Source organism: Sylvia atricapilla, chromosome Z (genome assembly GCF_009819655.1).
Source record: "Sylvia atricapilla isolate bSylAtr1 chromosome Z, bSylAtr1.pri, whole genome shotgun sequence".
Lineage (NCBI taxonomy): Eukaryota > Metazoa > Chordata > Aves > Passeriformes > Sylviidae > Sylvia > Sylvia atricapilla.
The window spans coordinates 66,438,313-66,454,078 of record NC_089174.1 but is presented as its reverse complement, the minus strand read 5'-3'; the positions used below and the strand labels follow the sequence as shown (position 1 = coordinate 66,454,078).

Here is a 15,766-nt window from a genome sequence, read left to right as displayed (position 1 = left end):
CGGGTTCAGTCACCTTTCAGAGAGACATTTGAAGATCTTTGGGTGAATTATAGGGCAAGTACCCTGCAGTTCTAATTGGTTGAATTAATGTTATGCAGCTCAAAATATGGGAAACACCACAATGAGTCAAACCAAAGCACTGTCTTCACTTAAAACCTGTCCCCCATGGTAAGCAGCATCAGAGAAAGAATGACAAACAGGGCTTGTGCTTGTGTGAACCTTGTTTTGATTTTGGACTTTGTGTTGTGGAGTCACTGCTGTTTGATTCCTGAAGCAAATAGAGTTTTTCTAAAGATATGGTAAATGGAAAAATACAAATGAAAGGTGTTTTAGATGTTTCTTGTTAGTAATAATGATTCTGTGCTTTGTTTTTTTCATTAAAAAGTAGTAGGAAAAACTGCCTGTAGAGGTGTCAGTATTTATACACACGCATATACATGCTTCTGTGTGTATATGTGCATGTATACACACACTCCTGCATGTAATTTTTTCTTTTATTACTCTGTTACTCGAGGTGTGCACACACCCCTAGATTTTTTTATTCTTTAATTGATGTCCTACTGCATATTTTTATTCGTTGAAAAGGGAAAATTGATTTTATTAATTCATTACAATTTCCTTCCAGCTCCCTTTCCAATCATCAGAGCAGCCTCTCTCCTTCCTCAGTGTTGTCTTCAAGCACATCACATGTGGTAAGTCTTGTTAGTATTAAAACAGGTGCTTTGCAAATAGTCAGTTTATCTCATTATTAGGACTGTCCCTTCAATTGGATGTGTACCCCAAGAACCAAAACAGGAGCCTTGCCTCAGGGGAAGGACTGTCAGCCTTCTAGTGGAGGAAAAGTGATTACCACTTGTGATTTGTACTAGATCAGGAATAGCTATGACAGAGACTTGCCAGTCACACAGCTGTGAGGGAAATTGTTGTGCCAGCTAAGGAGTATGAAATAAAAAAAAAAAAAAATCTTGCTTGTAACTAGTTTATTTAAAGAAACCTAACAAAACAAAACCAAACTTCTAAGTAGCAATCTGAACTGTCTCCAAAATGTGTATTGTTAGCAGTCTGGAGAGCACTGAAGAGGTTAGCTGACAACATGCAGGTGATGGAATGATATATGTTATGTTTGAGTTACTGCATTAAAATTTTATGATGGTATAGCAATTGGAGTTTAGCTCTCATACAGTGATTTTCTTTAAATCACAAAACCATCACAAGCATGCAACTTAGTTGCTTGTTTGGTACATAGATAATATCTTTTGCATGTGCTGCTGGTTTTTTAAAAGTTTTTCTTGGTTTATTTTTTTATTTTTTCCTTTTTTCCCAGCATCTTCCACTGTGTTTTATTTGCTCTGTGATCCTCATTCTTTTTGTCTCCTTTTCTAGCACACTAGTATTGAGAACACAACTTCGCTCCAGCCCTCAACAACCTTTTCAACTGCTTCAACCTCAGCCACTAGCACCACCTCCTCGGTTGTCAGCATGGCAAGCAGTATGAACACTACAAACAGCCTTGGCCTGAGTGTTACCAGTGTGTCTATACCAGCTGCTACCACGCGGGCAGCTCCCTTAGTATCCTCAGGTTGGCAATATTGACTGATCACGTGGATAGACAAAGGATTTCAGTCAGCAGGGCTGTCAGTTGAGCATCTCATCTGCCATAACAACGATCAGAAGTTCACAGTCTTCACTGGCATTTCCAGCATGCTATATTTGCTGGCTTATGAAATAAAGTTGCCTGGTTTTATGTATTTGAAATATTTGTTAGGGTGTTATGTGGCATTTATATACCACATTCCATCGCTAGAGAGCTTTATAAATACACACCGGAGCAGTTCTAGCTTGGGAAGTTTTGGGCTGTAAAATTCACCCAGTGTGTATTCCAAGTTGTGATCAGCTCCTCACTATGAGTTCACATAAGCTTTAGTTTCAGGGTTTTCTGTGACTTGAATTCATATGGCAGTATCAGAATATACTGCATTGTCGACATTATTATATATCACATCCTTACTGCTGCTTCTGCAGAAAGAAAAGGAGTGTTTGGGTCATTGCACAGTAAATAGCACTTCAGAAGGAGAGCCTGTGGAGAAAGAGGGCTGGGAGGCTTCTTGCACTGAAGTGGAAGCGATGCAAAATTCTTTTTCTTTAATGGTCCTGAACCGCTAAAAAAATCTTATAGAGAGAAGCGAGTGATGTATTATTAAGGATCAAGCTTAGTTTTACAGAAGTATTTCTCATTTCTGTAGCTTGTAAATGAAGCGTCTTATGGCTGGCCAAAATGCATTGTTCTTTTACTGTTCTGCTTCCTAGCACTGGTTCATGAAGGCAGCTGAAACCATTTCAGTCTTCTCTTTGCTATTCCTAGCTGTAGTAAGTCACCCACAGAAGGCATGCTGGCAACATTTAGTGCTTTCCAGTCTAATGCAGGTGATAAAAGGAGTGTGTTGGCAGAGGAGGAAATGAAAGGAGAGAATTTCCCCTCAGATTGAGAATGATTTCTAAATTTGCCTTCAGGAAAGGACTGAGTGAAAGAGAAGTTTTTGTAATTCTTCTAATCCTCATGGACTAGGTAAATGACAAAATCAGGCAATTCTCTGATTGGACTGTTTTCAGGCTTAAGTTGTCTGTGCTTTCCCTCACTTGAGGCATGGTTAAACTCTTCAGGCTATTTTGAGCATATTCATCAAACAGCACCAAATGTCCTCTTTATAATCTAAGATGGTGCAGCTGCCACAACTTGAGTTGTATTGTGAGCTATCTTCAGCTCAATGCTGAAGCCTTTTCTTTTCTAAAGGCTTGTTAAAGTGTCTGTATTTTGATTCTACAGGCAAAGCTCCCCCAAACCTGCCCCAGGGTGTACCACCCTTGTTGCATAACCAGTATATTGTGGGACCTGGAGGACTTCTGCCTGCCTACCCAGTAAGCAGTTCCATTGTTTCTGTCTTTAATTTCTTAGCCCTTGGCGCAAGTGGGCCCTCCAGACCTGCTACTGTCTATGCCAAGGCATTTCTGGTGGCACGTGTTACACCTGGAATTCTTGTTCCAAATGCTAAAGAACATCTGAAATATGTTCAGTAGAGGCTTACTGTTGATTGTAAACTGCAGGTATAGACCTGATCTGGCTGCTGTTGAAGCTAAACATGGGAGTGGCTATGGTTTTCAGTGCTAACAGGTTTCAGGCCCTTTGAGTAAATTTAGACTCCTTTAGTTTTGTGTTACTGGAATGGATTTGCCATAGCAGTGACCAAAATGTGCAGTATGTCCTGTCTGTCATGGTTTGAAAGACTGCAAATACCTTTTTTATGTCTGACCAGCATCAATGTATTTTTGATACGTTGGTTTAATTTAGTTGTCTGTTTAATTTAGTTATCTGTATTTTGAATCCAATCCTTTATATCAGTAACTTTTCTATATCAAACTGAATGTGAGGGAATACCCAGGAGGTTGTGTTGTGGTCAAGTCATCAGCTCCTAAATCTTAATGCTCTTTGAAGCAATGATTACAGCAAAGAGGGCTGTTGTTCTCACTCGCAAATCTGAATGCCTGGTAGATTTTTCATAAGTTCAAGAATCATGTGTCTGTGAAAACTGTATTGAAGATGGGACAGCCAGACTCTCCTCAGAGGACTTTGTCACCAGGAAAAAGCATCAGAGTGACAAGCCTTTTTAGCTTCAGTTCTACTCTCCTTGAAATGCTACAGTGCTCCATGATAGTGCAATGTGACGTACTGCTGTAGGCCTTTAACACCAACTGGGCTTGAGTCAAACTCAGTTCAAAGCCACAAATTGATCACCGTCAGAAAAAAGTGTTATAATGATGTTGTGTTTTTATCTGTCTTTAAGCAGATTTATGGTTATGATGATCTCCAGATGCTTCAATCCAGACTGCCAATGGTAAGTAAATTACTTTCTTAAACAAGTTGTCTTCACTGTTGATCATTTGTGCCACATAAATTGGTTCATTTAGTGGTGGTTAAGAGCTTTCCCTTATGTTTTTTATTATTATTGTTATTATTTACACGAAGATTGTGTGAATTGATTGAGAGCAACTGTTGCATCATGCATTTGTCTAGCTGCAAAATCTCTAAATAGACATGAAGTGTGCTCTGTGCTTCTGAGTGGAGAAATGTCTAAGTTTTTAGCAACATTATGACTTTTTGTCTAATCTGTTTGAAGTCTAAGGGTTTTCTTTTACCAAGAGGTAAGGTTGAACAGCAAGTAGACAAGTTGGTAGCTGTAGGTGTATCTGACAAGTTTTGGAGGTGCTCGTAGGTACTGATCTTTGCATGTGCATCATGGCAACAAATGCAGATGAGCTGCAGGAGGAAGAGTGTGCTAAGTTTTCTTCCTTGTCTGGATCCATAATGCAAATGTCATATGAAACAGCCTGAGCTCCCAGTTGGATTCAAAAAGGACCTCAATCTAGATTGCAAAACAATAAAACATTTTCTTGTCAGAAATATAGGGTAAGGAACTTGGAGATAAGGTTTGGTAGTAGGTAACTGAGAACAGTTACGTGCTAGAATGATGCAGTGTATCTGTAGAGGCAGAAATCGAGCAGTGAGTAGTGATCTGAAAACACTGGATGAATGCCATTATATAAGACCCAAATAAGTACCAGGTATTCAATGTAGAGCTTGGAGCTGACAGAGTCAGACAGTTTAAAGGTGAGTGCAGAGATGACGCCGACAAAGCCCTGTCAGACTATCGACCTTGAATTTAAAAAACCCCAAAGTTGTGCAAATGAATAAAGACTTTACCAGAGGAAGTCATGATACTTGAAGAACTGTCAGCTGAAATGCATGGAATTAATTTTGTGGCAACAAGGTGCAAAGTATTTGAAGTTGCAGGGCCAGGAGATAAATACTGTAATATCTTAATACTGGCTGGATGCCTGGTGGCCACCAAGCTGCTCTATTGCTCCCCTCCTCATCTGGTCAAGGAAGTATATCCTGAAAGGCATGTGGGGGTGAGATAAGTACAGAGAGAAATTATTTGCTGCTTACGGTCATGGGCAAAAGATATTTGACTTGGGGAAATTCGTTAACTCATTAGCAATCAAATCAGGGCAATTAATAAGTACATAATAAAATAAAACCGAATCTATAGAACCCCTTCTCTTCACCTCTCATGTTTTCCTGTACTCACTTTCATTCATGATTGTCTCTGCCTTAATCTCCCAGGTGGCATAGGAGGATGGAGAGAGGGGCTACCTTCTGTGCCATTGCACTTCTGCTCCTTCCTCCTCACACTCTTCCCTGCTCCCATTTTGGTTCCACAGTCCTCCAGAACTTCAGCAAGAGTCCTTAAATGTTTTATGTTGGAAGAAGTAATCTGATTGCAAGCACTTCTGCCATGGGAAGGGAAATATCCTGGACCAGATTGCACAAAGCTGCATATAGTGTGACCTTGAACACTTCAGGGATGCAGTAATCTGGCTAGCTCTAGGACTTGTTCCAGTGCCTCACAATCATCATTGTAAAGAATTTCTTCCTAATGTCTGATAAAAAACTACTCTCTTCTGCTTTAGAGATACTCCATGTAATCCACTGCCTGTCTCTGCAGATGCTGTTGAAAATTCGATTTGCTTCTTTTTAGTTAGGTCTGTTGAAATGTTGAAAGGCTGTAGTAAGGTCTGCCTGGAGTTTTCTCCAGGCTGAAGAACCCCAACTCTGTTGCCGGTCTTCATAGCAGAAGTGTTCTGATGCTTTGATTATGTTTGTGGCCCTCTAGTAGAACTTCTCCAATAGGTATCTGCCTTCCCTGACATGACGCCTTCAGATAAGATAATCGGGAAGGAAGGTGGGAACTATTGAGGAAAAAAGGGCACAAGACATGGTTATGATGCCTAACACCTACTAATGTTTCACCAAAGAGATTGATGTCAGATCCTCACTGAGCAGTTGCCATTGAGAAGAGTAGGCCAGGCCTGTGCAGAAACCTATTTAAATAAGGCTCTGGGTGAATGTTGAGTAGAGGTGGCTTTCCCCCGGCGCAATGACTGGTTGCTGTTCTAGTGAAATCAGAGGCAGTGGCAAGTGTTTTGTCATTGGTCTTTATTGTCTGTAAGTCAGGGAGCCAAGGACTGGGTGGGTGGAGCACGGTGTGGATAAAGCAGATGGGCTGCAGCGGTGCTTTCCAGCTTTTGCGTGGTTTTGGGTTTGGGATTCTGTGGTGTTGGCCGGATGGCGGCAGTGTTTTTCCGTAGGGATTACTGTGGGATCCTGCACGGTCGGTTGCCATTGAGAAGGGTGGACAAGGGCTGTTTGGAGCAGAGCTGGGGGTGAGTGTTGTGTCGAGGTGGCTTTCGCCCGGCCCAAAGACTGGTTGCTGTGCTAGTGAGATGAGAGGCAGTGGCAAGTGTTTTGTCATTGGTCTTTATTTTCAGTGGCATAAAAATATGAGGAAGTAGAAAACTAAATCTGCGAATAGATAGGTAGGTAAACACACAAATACATAAATAAATAAATACATAAATACATAAATAAATAAATAAGTGCAGAAATCAGTACATAAGTGAGTCGAGCAGTCCTTTGTCCATCTGAGTAGCGGAGGCTGTGTCAATGGAGGCGGAGCGGTTGAAGGCTGCAGGTGTCGTGTGGTTGTTACAGCCGTGTCCGTTGTCCGAGGCTGGGGGAAGGTGAGGCTCGAGGTGGGTTTGTGGCGTGGGTGTGGGTTGTTGTGCGGGAGTTTGCGCTAGCGGCGCGTGGTGCGTGTGAGGTTGTGGAGGTGCTGCAAAGCGGCGCGAGCTTCGAGGCGGACGTGGTCCCAGGCGCAGGCGCTGTGGTTGTGGGCGTGGAGGAAGCGGTGGATGTCCTTGAAGTACCTGTTGATGGTGAGCAGCGGGTTGCGCGGTCCTTTGAAGAGCGTGGCGTCGTCGGGGAGGCATTGCTCGAGGTGGTGGATGTGGTGCTGGAGTTTGTTGAGGAGGTCGTTGCGAGCCTGGCTGGGCCAGTGCTGGCGGGTGCTGTTGGTGCTGAGGGTGTGGAAGAGGCGCTGAAGGATGCGTAGGGCGGCGGCGGCGGCTTGGTGCGGGTGGAGGTTGTTGCGGAGGAGGGTGTCGGGGAAGAAGGGCGGCTCTTGGAGGTGGCAGGGCTGCGTGTGGCTGGGGGCCATGTCCTGGAGGAGGCGGAGCGCGTCGCCGGGGAAGGCGTCGTCGTGCGTCCAGAGCTGTTGGCAGGCGAGGGTGGTGGCGAGAGCGGTGAGGAGGAGCAGGAGGGCCGGTGCGGCGTGCGGCAGGCGTGGCCGTGAGGCTGTGGGCGCAGCCATGGTGGGGCTGTGGGCGCTGTCGGGTGGTGCTGGGCAGGAGCCTGCTGAGGCCCGCTGGTGGCGGCGGCGGCGGCGGCTGTGCTCGGGGTGCTGCCGGGCGTGCGGCTTTGTACGGCGGCCGCTTTCCCTTTGTCGCTTTCTGATTGCTGGGAGTTTCCGCCCGTGGTTTCCATTCTGGGCTGGTGGCTGTGGTGGTCTCGGGGCAGTGGTTTGCTGGGGTGTCGGTGGCTGGGGACTGCGGTGGCAGTGGTGTGCCCGGGGAGAGTAGCAGCAGTGGGTGAGCGGGGTTGCGAAAGCGCTGGGTCAGAGGCTGGGGAGGGGTGCTGGATGTTCCCTTCACCTGCGGGGCTAGCAGCTGCACTGTGCTGCGCAGCTGAAGTCTCCTTTGCGCCCAGGCGTCGTTTCTTCCTGCAGTGCCCTGGTGGGAGCTGTGGCCACTGTTCCTTTTCGCTTTGTGGCTTGCCTGTTATTTTCATCTTAGCCACTGTTTTCCTTTTGTGGTTGCAAGGGATGGGCAGTGATGTCAGTGGGCCAGGGCTGGGGTTCCCCATTCTGCCGTGAAGGCCCAGGGGCAGGGGCAGTGCACAAAGGAACGTCTGTGGCTGTGAGCCTTGGCGGGCTGAGTGTGATCTTGCAGGGGGCGCTCCACCTGCTGTATTTGCAGCTGAGGAGGAGCGAGCAACAAGGCAGGCGATAAAGGCTCAGAGAAGAAGGAGCAGGGGAGAGGGAAGAGCCTTGCAGTTCCTGTCGTGCTCGCTCCGCGTCTGTGGTCCGATGGCTGTGGCCCTGGAGCAAGGGCTGGTCTGAGGCGGCCAGAGAGCGGGACTGTCCGCCAGGAAAGAAAGGGTGTTGTGTTTTGGGATTGCCAGGGGCCTTCCCTGCAACAGGGAAGTGTCCTGCTCGGGGCTCTCGAGTTCCCTGGGAGGTGCGGAGCTTTTGGCCGGACGGCTCCGAAGATGCGGAGGGGAGCAGAGCACACCACCGGTAGAGAGAGGCTGATGGGGCTGGGCTTCTTCAGCTGGAGTAGAGAAGACCTGCCAGTAGTTCCAGACGGCTTTAAGCGAAAGTACAAACTGTGGGGGCTGCTGAAGAGGAGTTGGTGGTGTTTTCAGATTTGCATGGGTATGATATTGCTGGCCTCCAGGGGATGTGAGTGGGATTGTTGGTATGAGTGGATCAATGGACCTGTAAGCGTCCTGGTTTCGGGCAAATTTGGGAGGAGACTTCCCAAACGCGTCCCTGTAGAAAGCAGATACAAGCGTCCCCTCCGCCCGCTGGTTTGGGAAAAGCTTTCTTTGGAGAAAAGTGGGAAAAGCCTGTTTGTTTAAGAAGCAGACTGCTCACAAGCATAAAGAAGAAGAAGAAGAAGAATACAAGATGAAACCGTAAAACCTCTCGGTGTTCTGAAGAGATGGGAAATTCCGAAAATCCTCGTTGCGGCGCGTGGCTTAGCTCGCTCAGTATCTTATGAGTCCTTCTTGCGCTGGAAAGTGCCCCGTCCCAGGCTCCGGTGGGCCACAGATGTGAGCTCCCGGTGTTTTTCCTGGGCTTTTCGGTGCAGAGCAGGGCGATCAGTTCCAAGGAGAAGAGAAAGACACAGTCCGGGGAGCTTCTGTGCCTCGGCTAGCTAAAAGCTAGCCGAAAGCAAAGGGGAGCTCTCTCCCGCTGTCCGACCGTGCTGCAGACAAACGCGGGCAGCGCGAAGGAGGCGGCGGAGTGAATGCGGTTTCTGAAAAGGAGCGTCGCGCTTCTTTCCCCCCACCACCCCCACCCCCGCCCTTCGCGCTCAGAATCAGTTTTAAAGTTGCAGAACTTAATATCCGGTACAACCAGAGCAGACAGTTGGGGATGCAGGCGTCGTAAAGTCAGCCTAGGGCAGAAAGCTTAAGGCTTCTGCGGAAAACAGGCTGCTGATACGAGCAGGTGGTTGTAGCCTTGTGCCTCAGTGAGCTCCAGCCACACTGCCGCCGCAGTCACGAGAGGCAAGCGCTGGGAGCCCTGCAATGAGGAATGAAGAGCCCAAGGCCACTGGAGGCTAGGATGAGGTCTGAGACCGTCTAAGAAGCCTGAATACATGGAAGTCCGTAGGACCTGATGAGATTCATCTGCGGGTCCCGAGGGAAGTGTCACATGGGAGTTGCTAGTCCAGGACTTTTGGAGCATTTTTGAGATACGGTGCCTGTCAAGTGAAGTCTCCAATAACTTGAAGAAGGGAAATACAACCCCTGTTTTTTACAAAGGGAGGAGCAGAAGAGTTTGGGAGCTACGGAGCAGTCAGTCTGACCTTCCTGCCAGGTAAGAAGATGAGGCTACTTCTCCTTGAAGGAGACACTGTGCTAAGGCCTGTGGAAAGCGAAGAGATTGGTACCGGGGAGCATGGCTTTGCAAAGAGGAGAATTGCCATTTGCAGCTGCCAGTTGGCAGTTTTGGTGACGGTCTGTGGTTAGGGCTACACGGCACTGGGGCGTAGGGGGCAGAGTAAGTGACCTTGTGTTCCTGGGCTGGTGCGGAGTGTTTGACAGTGTCCCGCGCGACGCGCCTGTGCCTAAGTCGGGGAGCCAAGGACTGGGTGGGTGGAGCACGGTGTGGATAAAGCAGATGGGCTGCAGCGGTGCTTTCCAGCTTTTGCGTGGTTTTGGGTTTGGGATTCTGTGGTGTTGGCCGGATGGCGGCAGTGTTTTTCCGTAGGGATTACTGTGGGATCCTGCACGGTCGGTTGCCATTGAGAAGGGTGGACAAGGGCTGTTTGGAGCAGAGCTGGGGGTGAGTGTTGTGTCGAGGTGGCTTTCGCCCGGCCCAAAGACTGGTTGCTGTGCTAGTGAGATGAGAGGCAGTGGCAAGTGTTTTGTCATTGGTCTTTATTTTCAGTGGCATAAAAATATGAGGAAGTAGAAAACTAAATCTGCGAATAGATAGACAGATGAACACACAAATACATAAATAAATAAATACATAAATACATAAATAAATAAATAAGTGCAGAAATCAGTACATAAGTGAGTCGAGCAGTCCTTTGTCCATCTGAGTAGCGGAGGCTGTGTCAATGGAGGCGGAGCGGTTGAAGGCTGCAGGTGTCGTGTGGTTGTTACAGCCGTGTCCGTTGTCCGAGGCTGGGGGAAGGTGAGGCTCGAGGTGGGTTTGTGGCGTGGGTGTGGGTTGTTGTGCGGGAGTTTGCGCTAGCGGCGCGTGGTGCGTGTGAGGTTGTGGAGGTGCTGCAAAGCGGCGCGAGCTTCGAGGCGGACGTGGTCCCAGGCGCAGGCGCTGTGGTTGTGGGCGTGGAGGAAGCGGTGGATGTCCTTGAAGTACCTGTTGATGGTGAGCAGCGGGTTGCGCGGTCCTTTGAAGAGCGTGGCGTCGTCGGGGAGGCATTGCTCGAGGTGGTGGATGTGGTGCTGGAGTTTGTTGAGGAGGTCGTTGCGAGCCTGGCTGGGCCAGTGCTGGCGGGTGCTGTTGGTGCTGAGGGTGTGGAAGAGGCGCTGAAGGATGCGTAGGGCGGCGGCGGCGGCTTGGTGCGGGTGGAGGTTGTTGCGGAGGAGGGTGTCGGGGAAGAAGGGCGGCTCTTGGAGGTGGCAGGGCTGCGTGTGGCTGGGGGCCATGTCCTGGAGGAGGCGGAGCGCGTCGCCGGGGAAGGCGTCGTCGTGCGTCCAGAGCTGTTGGCAGGCGAGGGTGGTGGCGAGAGCGGTGAGGAGGAGCAGGAGGGCCGGTGCGGCGTGCGGCAGGCGTGGCCGTGAGGCTGTGGGCGCAGCCATGGTGGGGCTGTGGGCGCTGTCGGGTGGTGCTGGGCAGGAGCCTGCTGAGGCCCGCTGGTGGCGGCGGCGGCGGCGGCTGTGCTCGGGGTGCTGCCGGGCGTGCGGCTTTGTACGGCGGCCGCTTTCCCTTTGTCGCTTTCTGATTGCTGGGAGTTTCCGCCCGTGGTTTCCATTCTGGGCTGGTGGCTGTGGTGGTCTCGGGGCAGTGGTTTGCTGGGGTGTCGGTGGCTGGGGACTGCGGTGGCAGTGGTGTGCCCGGGGAGAGTAGCAGCAGTGGGTGAGCGGGGTTGCGAAAGCGCTGGGTCAGAGGCTGGGGAGGGGTGCTGGATGTTCCCTTCACCTGCGGGGCTAGCAGCTGCACTGTGCTGCGCAGCTGAAGTCTCCTTTGCGCCCAGGCGTCGTTTCTTCCTGCAGTGCCCTGGTGGGAGCTGTGGCCACTGTTCCTTTTCGCTTTGTGGCTTGCCTGTTATTTTCATCTTAGCCACTGTTTTCCTTTTGTGGTTGCAAGGGATGGGCAGTGATGTCAGTGGGCCAGGGCTGGGGTTCCCCATTCTGCCGTGAAGGCCCAGGGGCAGGGGCAGTGCACAAAGGAACGTCTGTGGCTGTGAGCCTTGGCGGGCTGAGTGTGATCTTGCAGGGGGCGCTCCACCTGCTCACCTGCTGTATTTGCAGCTGAGGAGGAGCGAGCAACAAGGCAGGCGATAAAGGCTCAGAGAAGAAGGAGCAGGGGAGAGGGAAGAGCCTTGCAGTTCCTGTCGTGCTCGCTCCGCGTCTGTGGTCCGATGGCTGTGGCCCTGGAGCAAGGGCTGGTCTGAGGCGGCCAGAGAGCGGGACTGTCCGCCAGGAAAGAAAGGGTGTTGTGTTTTGGGATTGCCAGGGGCCTTCCCTGCAACAGGGAAGTGTCCTGCTCGGGGCTCTCGAGTTCCCTGGGAGGTGCGGAGCTTTTGGCCGGACGGCTCCGAAGATGCGGAGGGGAGCAGAGCACACCACCGGTAGAGAGAGGCTGATGGGGCTGGGCTTCTTCAGCTGGAGTAGAGAAGACCTGCCAGTAGTTCCAGACGGCTTTAAGCGAAAGTACAAACTGTGGGGGCTGCTGAAGAGGAGTTGGTGGTGTTTTCAGATTTGCATGGGTATGATATTGCTGGCCTCCAGGGGATGTGAGTGGGATTGTTGGTATGAGTGGATCAATGGACCTGTAAGCGTCCTGGTTTCGGGCAAATTTGGGAGGAGACTTCCCAAACGCGTCCCTGTAGAAAGCAGATACAAGCGTCCCCTCCGCCCGCTGGTTTGGGAAAAGCTTTCTTTGGAGAAAAGTGGGAAAAGCCTGTTTGTTTAAGAAGCAGACTGCTCACAAGCATAAAGAAGAAGAAGAAGAAGAATACAAGATGAAACCGTAAAACCTCTCGGTGTTCTGAAGAGATGGGAAATTCCGAAAATCCTCGTTGCGGCGCGTGGCTTAGCTCGCTCAGTATCTTATGAGTCCTTCTTGCGCTGGAAAGTGCCCCGTCCCAGGCTCCGGTGGGCCACAGATGTGAGCTCCCGGTGTTTTTCCTGGGCTTTTCGGTGCAGAGCAGGGCGATCAGTTCCAAGGAGAAGAGAAAGACACAGTCCGGGGAGCTTCTGTGCCTCGGCTAGCTAAAAGCTAGCCGAAAGCAAAGGGGAGCTCTCTCCCGCTGTCCGACCGTGCTGCAGACAAACGCGGGCAGCGCGAAGGAGGCGGCGGAGTGAATGCGGTTTCTGAAAAGGAGCGTCGCGCTTCTTTCCCCCCACCACCCCCACCCCCGCCCTTCGCGCTCAGAATCAGTTTTAAAGTTGCAGAACTTAATATCCGGTACAACCAGAGCAGACAGTTGGGGATGCAGGCGTCGTAAAGTCAGCCTAGGGCAGAAAGCTTAAGGCTTCTGCGGAAAACAGGCTGCTGATACGAGCAGGTGGTTGTAGCCTTGTGCCTCAGTGAGCTCCAGCCACACTGCCGCCGCAGTCACGAGAGGCAAGCGCTGGGAGCCCTGCAATGAGGAATGAAGAGCCCAAGGCCACTGGAGGCTAGGATGAGGTCTGAGACCGTCTAAGAAGCCTGAATACATGGAAGTCCGTAGGACCTGATGAGATTCATCTGCGGGTCCCGAGGGAAGTGTCACATGGGAGTTGCTAGTCCAGGACTTTTGGAGCATTTTTGAGATACGGTGCCTGTCAAGTGAAGTCTCCAATAACTTGAAGAAGGGAAATACAACCCCTGTTTTTTACAAAGGGAGGAGCAGAAGAGTTTGGGAGCTACGGAGCAGTCAGTCTGACCTTCCTGCCAGGTAAGAAGATGAGGCTACTTCTCCTTGAAGGAGACACTGTGCTAAGGCCTGTGGAAAGCGAAGAGATTGGTACCGGGGAGCATGGCTTTGCAAAGAGGAGAATTGCCATTTGCAGCTGCCAGTTGGCAGTTTTGGTGACGGTCTGTGGTTAGGGCTACACGGCACTGGGGCGTAGGGGGCAGAGTAAGTGACCTTGTGTTCCTGGGCTGGTGCGGAGTGTTTGACAGTGTCCCGCGCGACGCGCCTGTGCCTAAGTCGGGGAGCCAAGGACTGGGTGGGTGGAGCACGGTGTGGATAAAGCAGATGGGCTGCAGCGGTGCTTTCCAGCTTTTGCGTGGTTTTGGGTTTGGGATTCTGTGGTGTTGGCCGGATGGCGGCAGTGTTTTTCCGTAGGGATTACTGTGGGATCCTGCACGGTCGGTTGCCATTGAGAAGGGTGGACAAGGGCTGTTTGGAGCAGAGCTGGGGGTGAGTGTTGTGTCGAGGTGGCTTTCGCCCGGCCCAAAGACTGGTTGCTGTGCTAGTGAGATGAGAGGCAGTGGCAAGTGTTTTGTCATTGGTCTTTATTTTCAGTGGCATAAAAATATGAGGAAGTAGAAAACTAAATCTGCGAATAGATAGACAGATGAACACACAAATACATAAATAAATAAATACATAAATACATAAATAAATAAATAAGTGCAGAAATCAGTACATAAGTGAGTCGAGCAGTCCTTTGTCCATCTGAGTAGCGGAGGCTGTGTCAATGGAGGCGGAGCGGTTGAAGGCTGCAGGTGTCGTGTGGTTGTTACAGCCGTGTCCGTTGTCCGAGGCTGGGGGAAGGTGAGGCTCGAGGTGGGTTTGTGGCGTGGGTGTGGGTTGTTGTGCGGGAGTTTGCGCTAGCGGCGCGTGGTGCGTGTGAGGTTGTGGAGGTGCTGCAAAGCGGCGCGAGCTTCGAGGCGGACGTGGTCCCAGGCGCAGGCGCTGTGGTTGTGGGCGTGGAGGAAGCGGTGGATGTCCTTGAAGTACCTGTTGATGGTGAGCAGCGGGTTGCGCGGTCCTTTGAAGAGCGTGGCGTCGTCGGGGAGGCATTGCTCGAGGTGGTGGATGTGGTGCTGGAGTTTGTTGAGGAGGTCGTTGCGAGCCTGGCTGGGCCAGTGCTGGCGGGTGCTGTTGGTGCTGAGGGTGTGGAAGAGGCGCTGAAGGATGCGTAGGGCGGCGGCGGCGGCTTGGTGCGGGTGGAGGTTGTTGCGGAGGAGGGTGTCGGGGAAGAAGGGCGGCTCTTGGAGGTGGCAGGGCTGCGTGTGGCTGGGGGCCATGTCCTGGAGGAGGCGGAGCGCGTCGCCGGGGAAGGCGTCGTCGTGCGTCCAGAGCTGTTGGCAGGCGAGGGTGGTGGCGAGAGCGGTGAGGAGGAGCAGGAGGGCCGGTGCGGCGTGCGGCAGGCGTGGCCGTGAGGCTGTGGGCGCAGCCATGGTGGGGCTGTGGGCGCTGTCGGGTGGTGCTGGGCAGGAGCCTGCTGAGGCCCGCTGCTGGCGGCGGCGGCGGCGGCTGTGCTCGGGGTGCTGCCGGGCGTGCGGCTTTGTACGGCGGCCGCTTTCCCTTTGTCGCTTTCTGATTGCTGGGAGTTTCCGCCCGTGGTTTCCATTCTGGGCTGGTGGCTGTGGTGGTCTCGGGGCAGTGGTTTGCTGGTGTGTCGGTGGAGCAGATGTTGTCAATTGTTTTCTGGTCTGTGGAAGTGGTGTATGGGATGTGTTTGTCTTGGTTATGGGGAGTTGAAACTCTAAATTAGTGTACATCATTCACTTGTAATGATTTTGTGGGGTTTTTTTTGCTTTTACTTTCTTTCCATGGGCACTCCGTGGGCATCTGTCTTTTTTCTTTTGTTTCACTGAATTTCCTTTCTTGCTCTTATTTGGACTCTCTCCTTCTGTAGTTTTGTCTTATGTTGGACTTTACATTTTTTCTGAAACTTATTTAATATTTTCGTCGCAGAAGTAACAAGAGTTTTCTGTTTTGATTGTTCTGATATCTATCTCACTGAACTTGTATTAAGTCATGCATTTTGAGGACTTTTATTGTACTCTTTCCTGTGTAAGGGTGTCACCAGTGAGGATGTCCCAAGTAATTTCCTTATCTGGAAAAAAATGTGGTTGTGCAGGGAATTAATACTAAGTAACTGGCAAGTTACTGGTGAGGTGCTTAGCTGGTAGAGGTGTCTTAGCTTTTAATGCATTACAATCAGTCTCTTTTTTTTTTTTTTTGTTTTTTTTTTTTTTTGTTTTTGTTTTTTTTTTTTTTTTTTTTTGTTTTTGTTTTTTGTTGTTGTCAATTTCCAGTTTCACACCTTAACTGCAGGGGTTTCTAGGACATAGTTTCTACTAGTGAGCATGGAAGATCCTCCCTGGATTGGGCACACACATCTAGATTATTCCTTGAGGTTTGAAGAGAAGTTATTTGGTGTAATTTC

At 50.4% G+C, this 15,766-nt stretch overlaps 4 protein-coding genes across 11 annotated transcripts in view; 1 reads left to right on the top strand and 3 right to left on the bottom strand.

The window, feature by feature from the left end:
* UBAP2 (ubiquitin associated protein 2) overlaps positions 1–15,766 on the top strand; it is a 106,576-nt gene that overhangs the window by 76,194 nt on the left and 14,616 nt on the right. For 6 of the 8 annotated variants that reach the window (XM_066339185.1, XM_066339180.1, XM_066339184.1 and 3 more), the window contains 4 exons: positions 626–692; positions 1,384–1,579; positions 2,825–2,916; positions 3,840–3,890. In XM_066339185.1, coding sequence (XP_066195282.1) covers positions 626–692; positions 1,384–1,579; positions 2,825–2,916; positions 3,840–3,890 — 406 coding nt within the window. The remainder of the gene's footprint in view (positions 1–625; positions 693–1,383; positions 1,580–2,824; positions 2,917–3,839; positions 3,891–15,766) is intronic. The other 2 variants (XM_066339183.1, XM_066339181.1) reach the window with 1 other exon arrangement.
* LOC136373696 (interferon-like) lies at positions 6,693–7,265 on the bottom strand. Its single transcript, XM_066338655.1, has one exon. The coding sequence runs from the start codon at positions 7,263–7,265 to the stop codon at positions 6,693–6,695; it is 573 nt and encodes a 190-aa protein (XP_066194752.1).
* Positions 10,442–11,014, bottom strand: LOC136373684 (interferon-like). Its single transcript, XM_066338631.1, has one exon. The coding sequence runs from the start codon at positions 11,012–11,014 to the stop codon at positions 10,442–10,444; it is 573 nt and encodes a 190-aa protein (XP_066194728.1).
* Positions 14,199–14,981, bottom strand: LOC136373709 (interferon-like). The gene has a single exon (XM_066338668.1). The coding sequence runs from the start codon at positions 14,769–14,771 to the stop codon at positions 14,199–14,201; it is 573 nt and encodes a 190-aa protein (XP_066194765.1). The 5' UTR covers positions 14,772–14,981.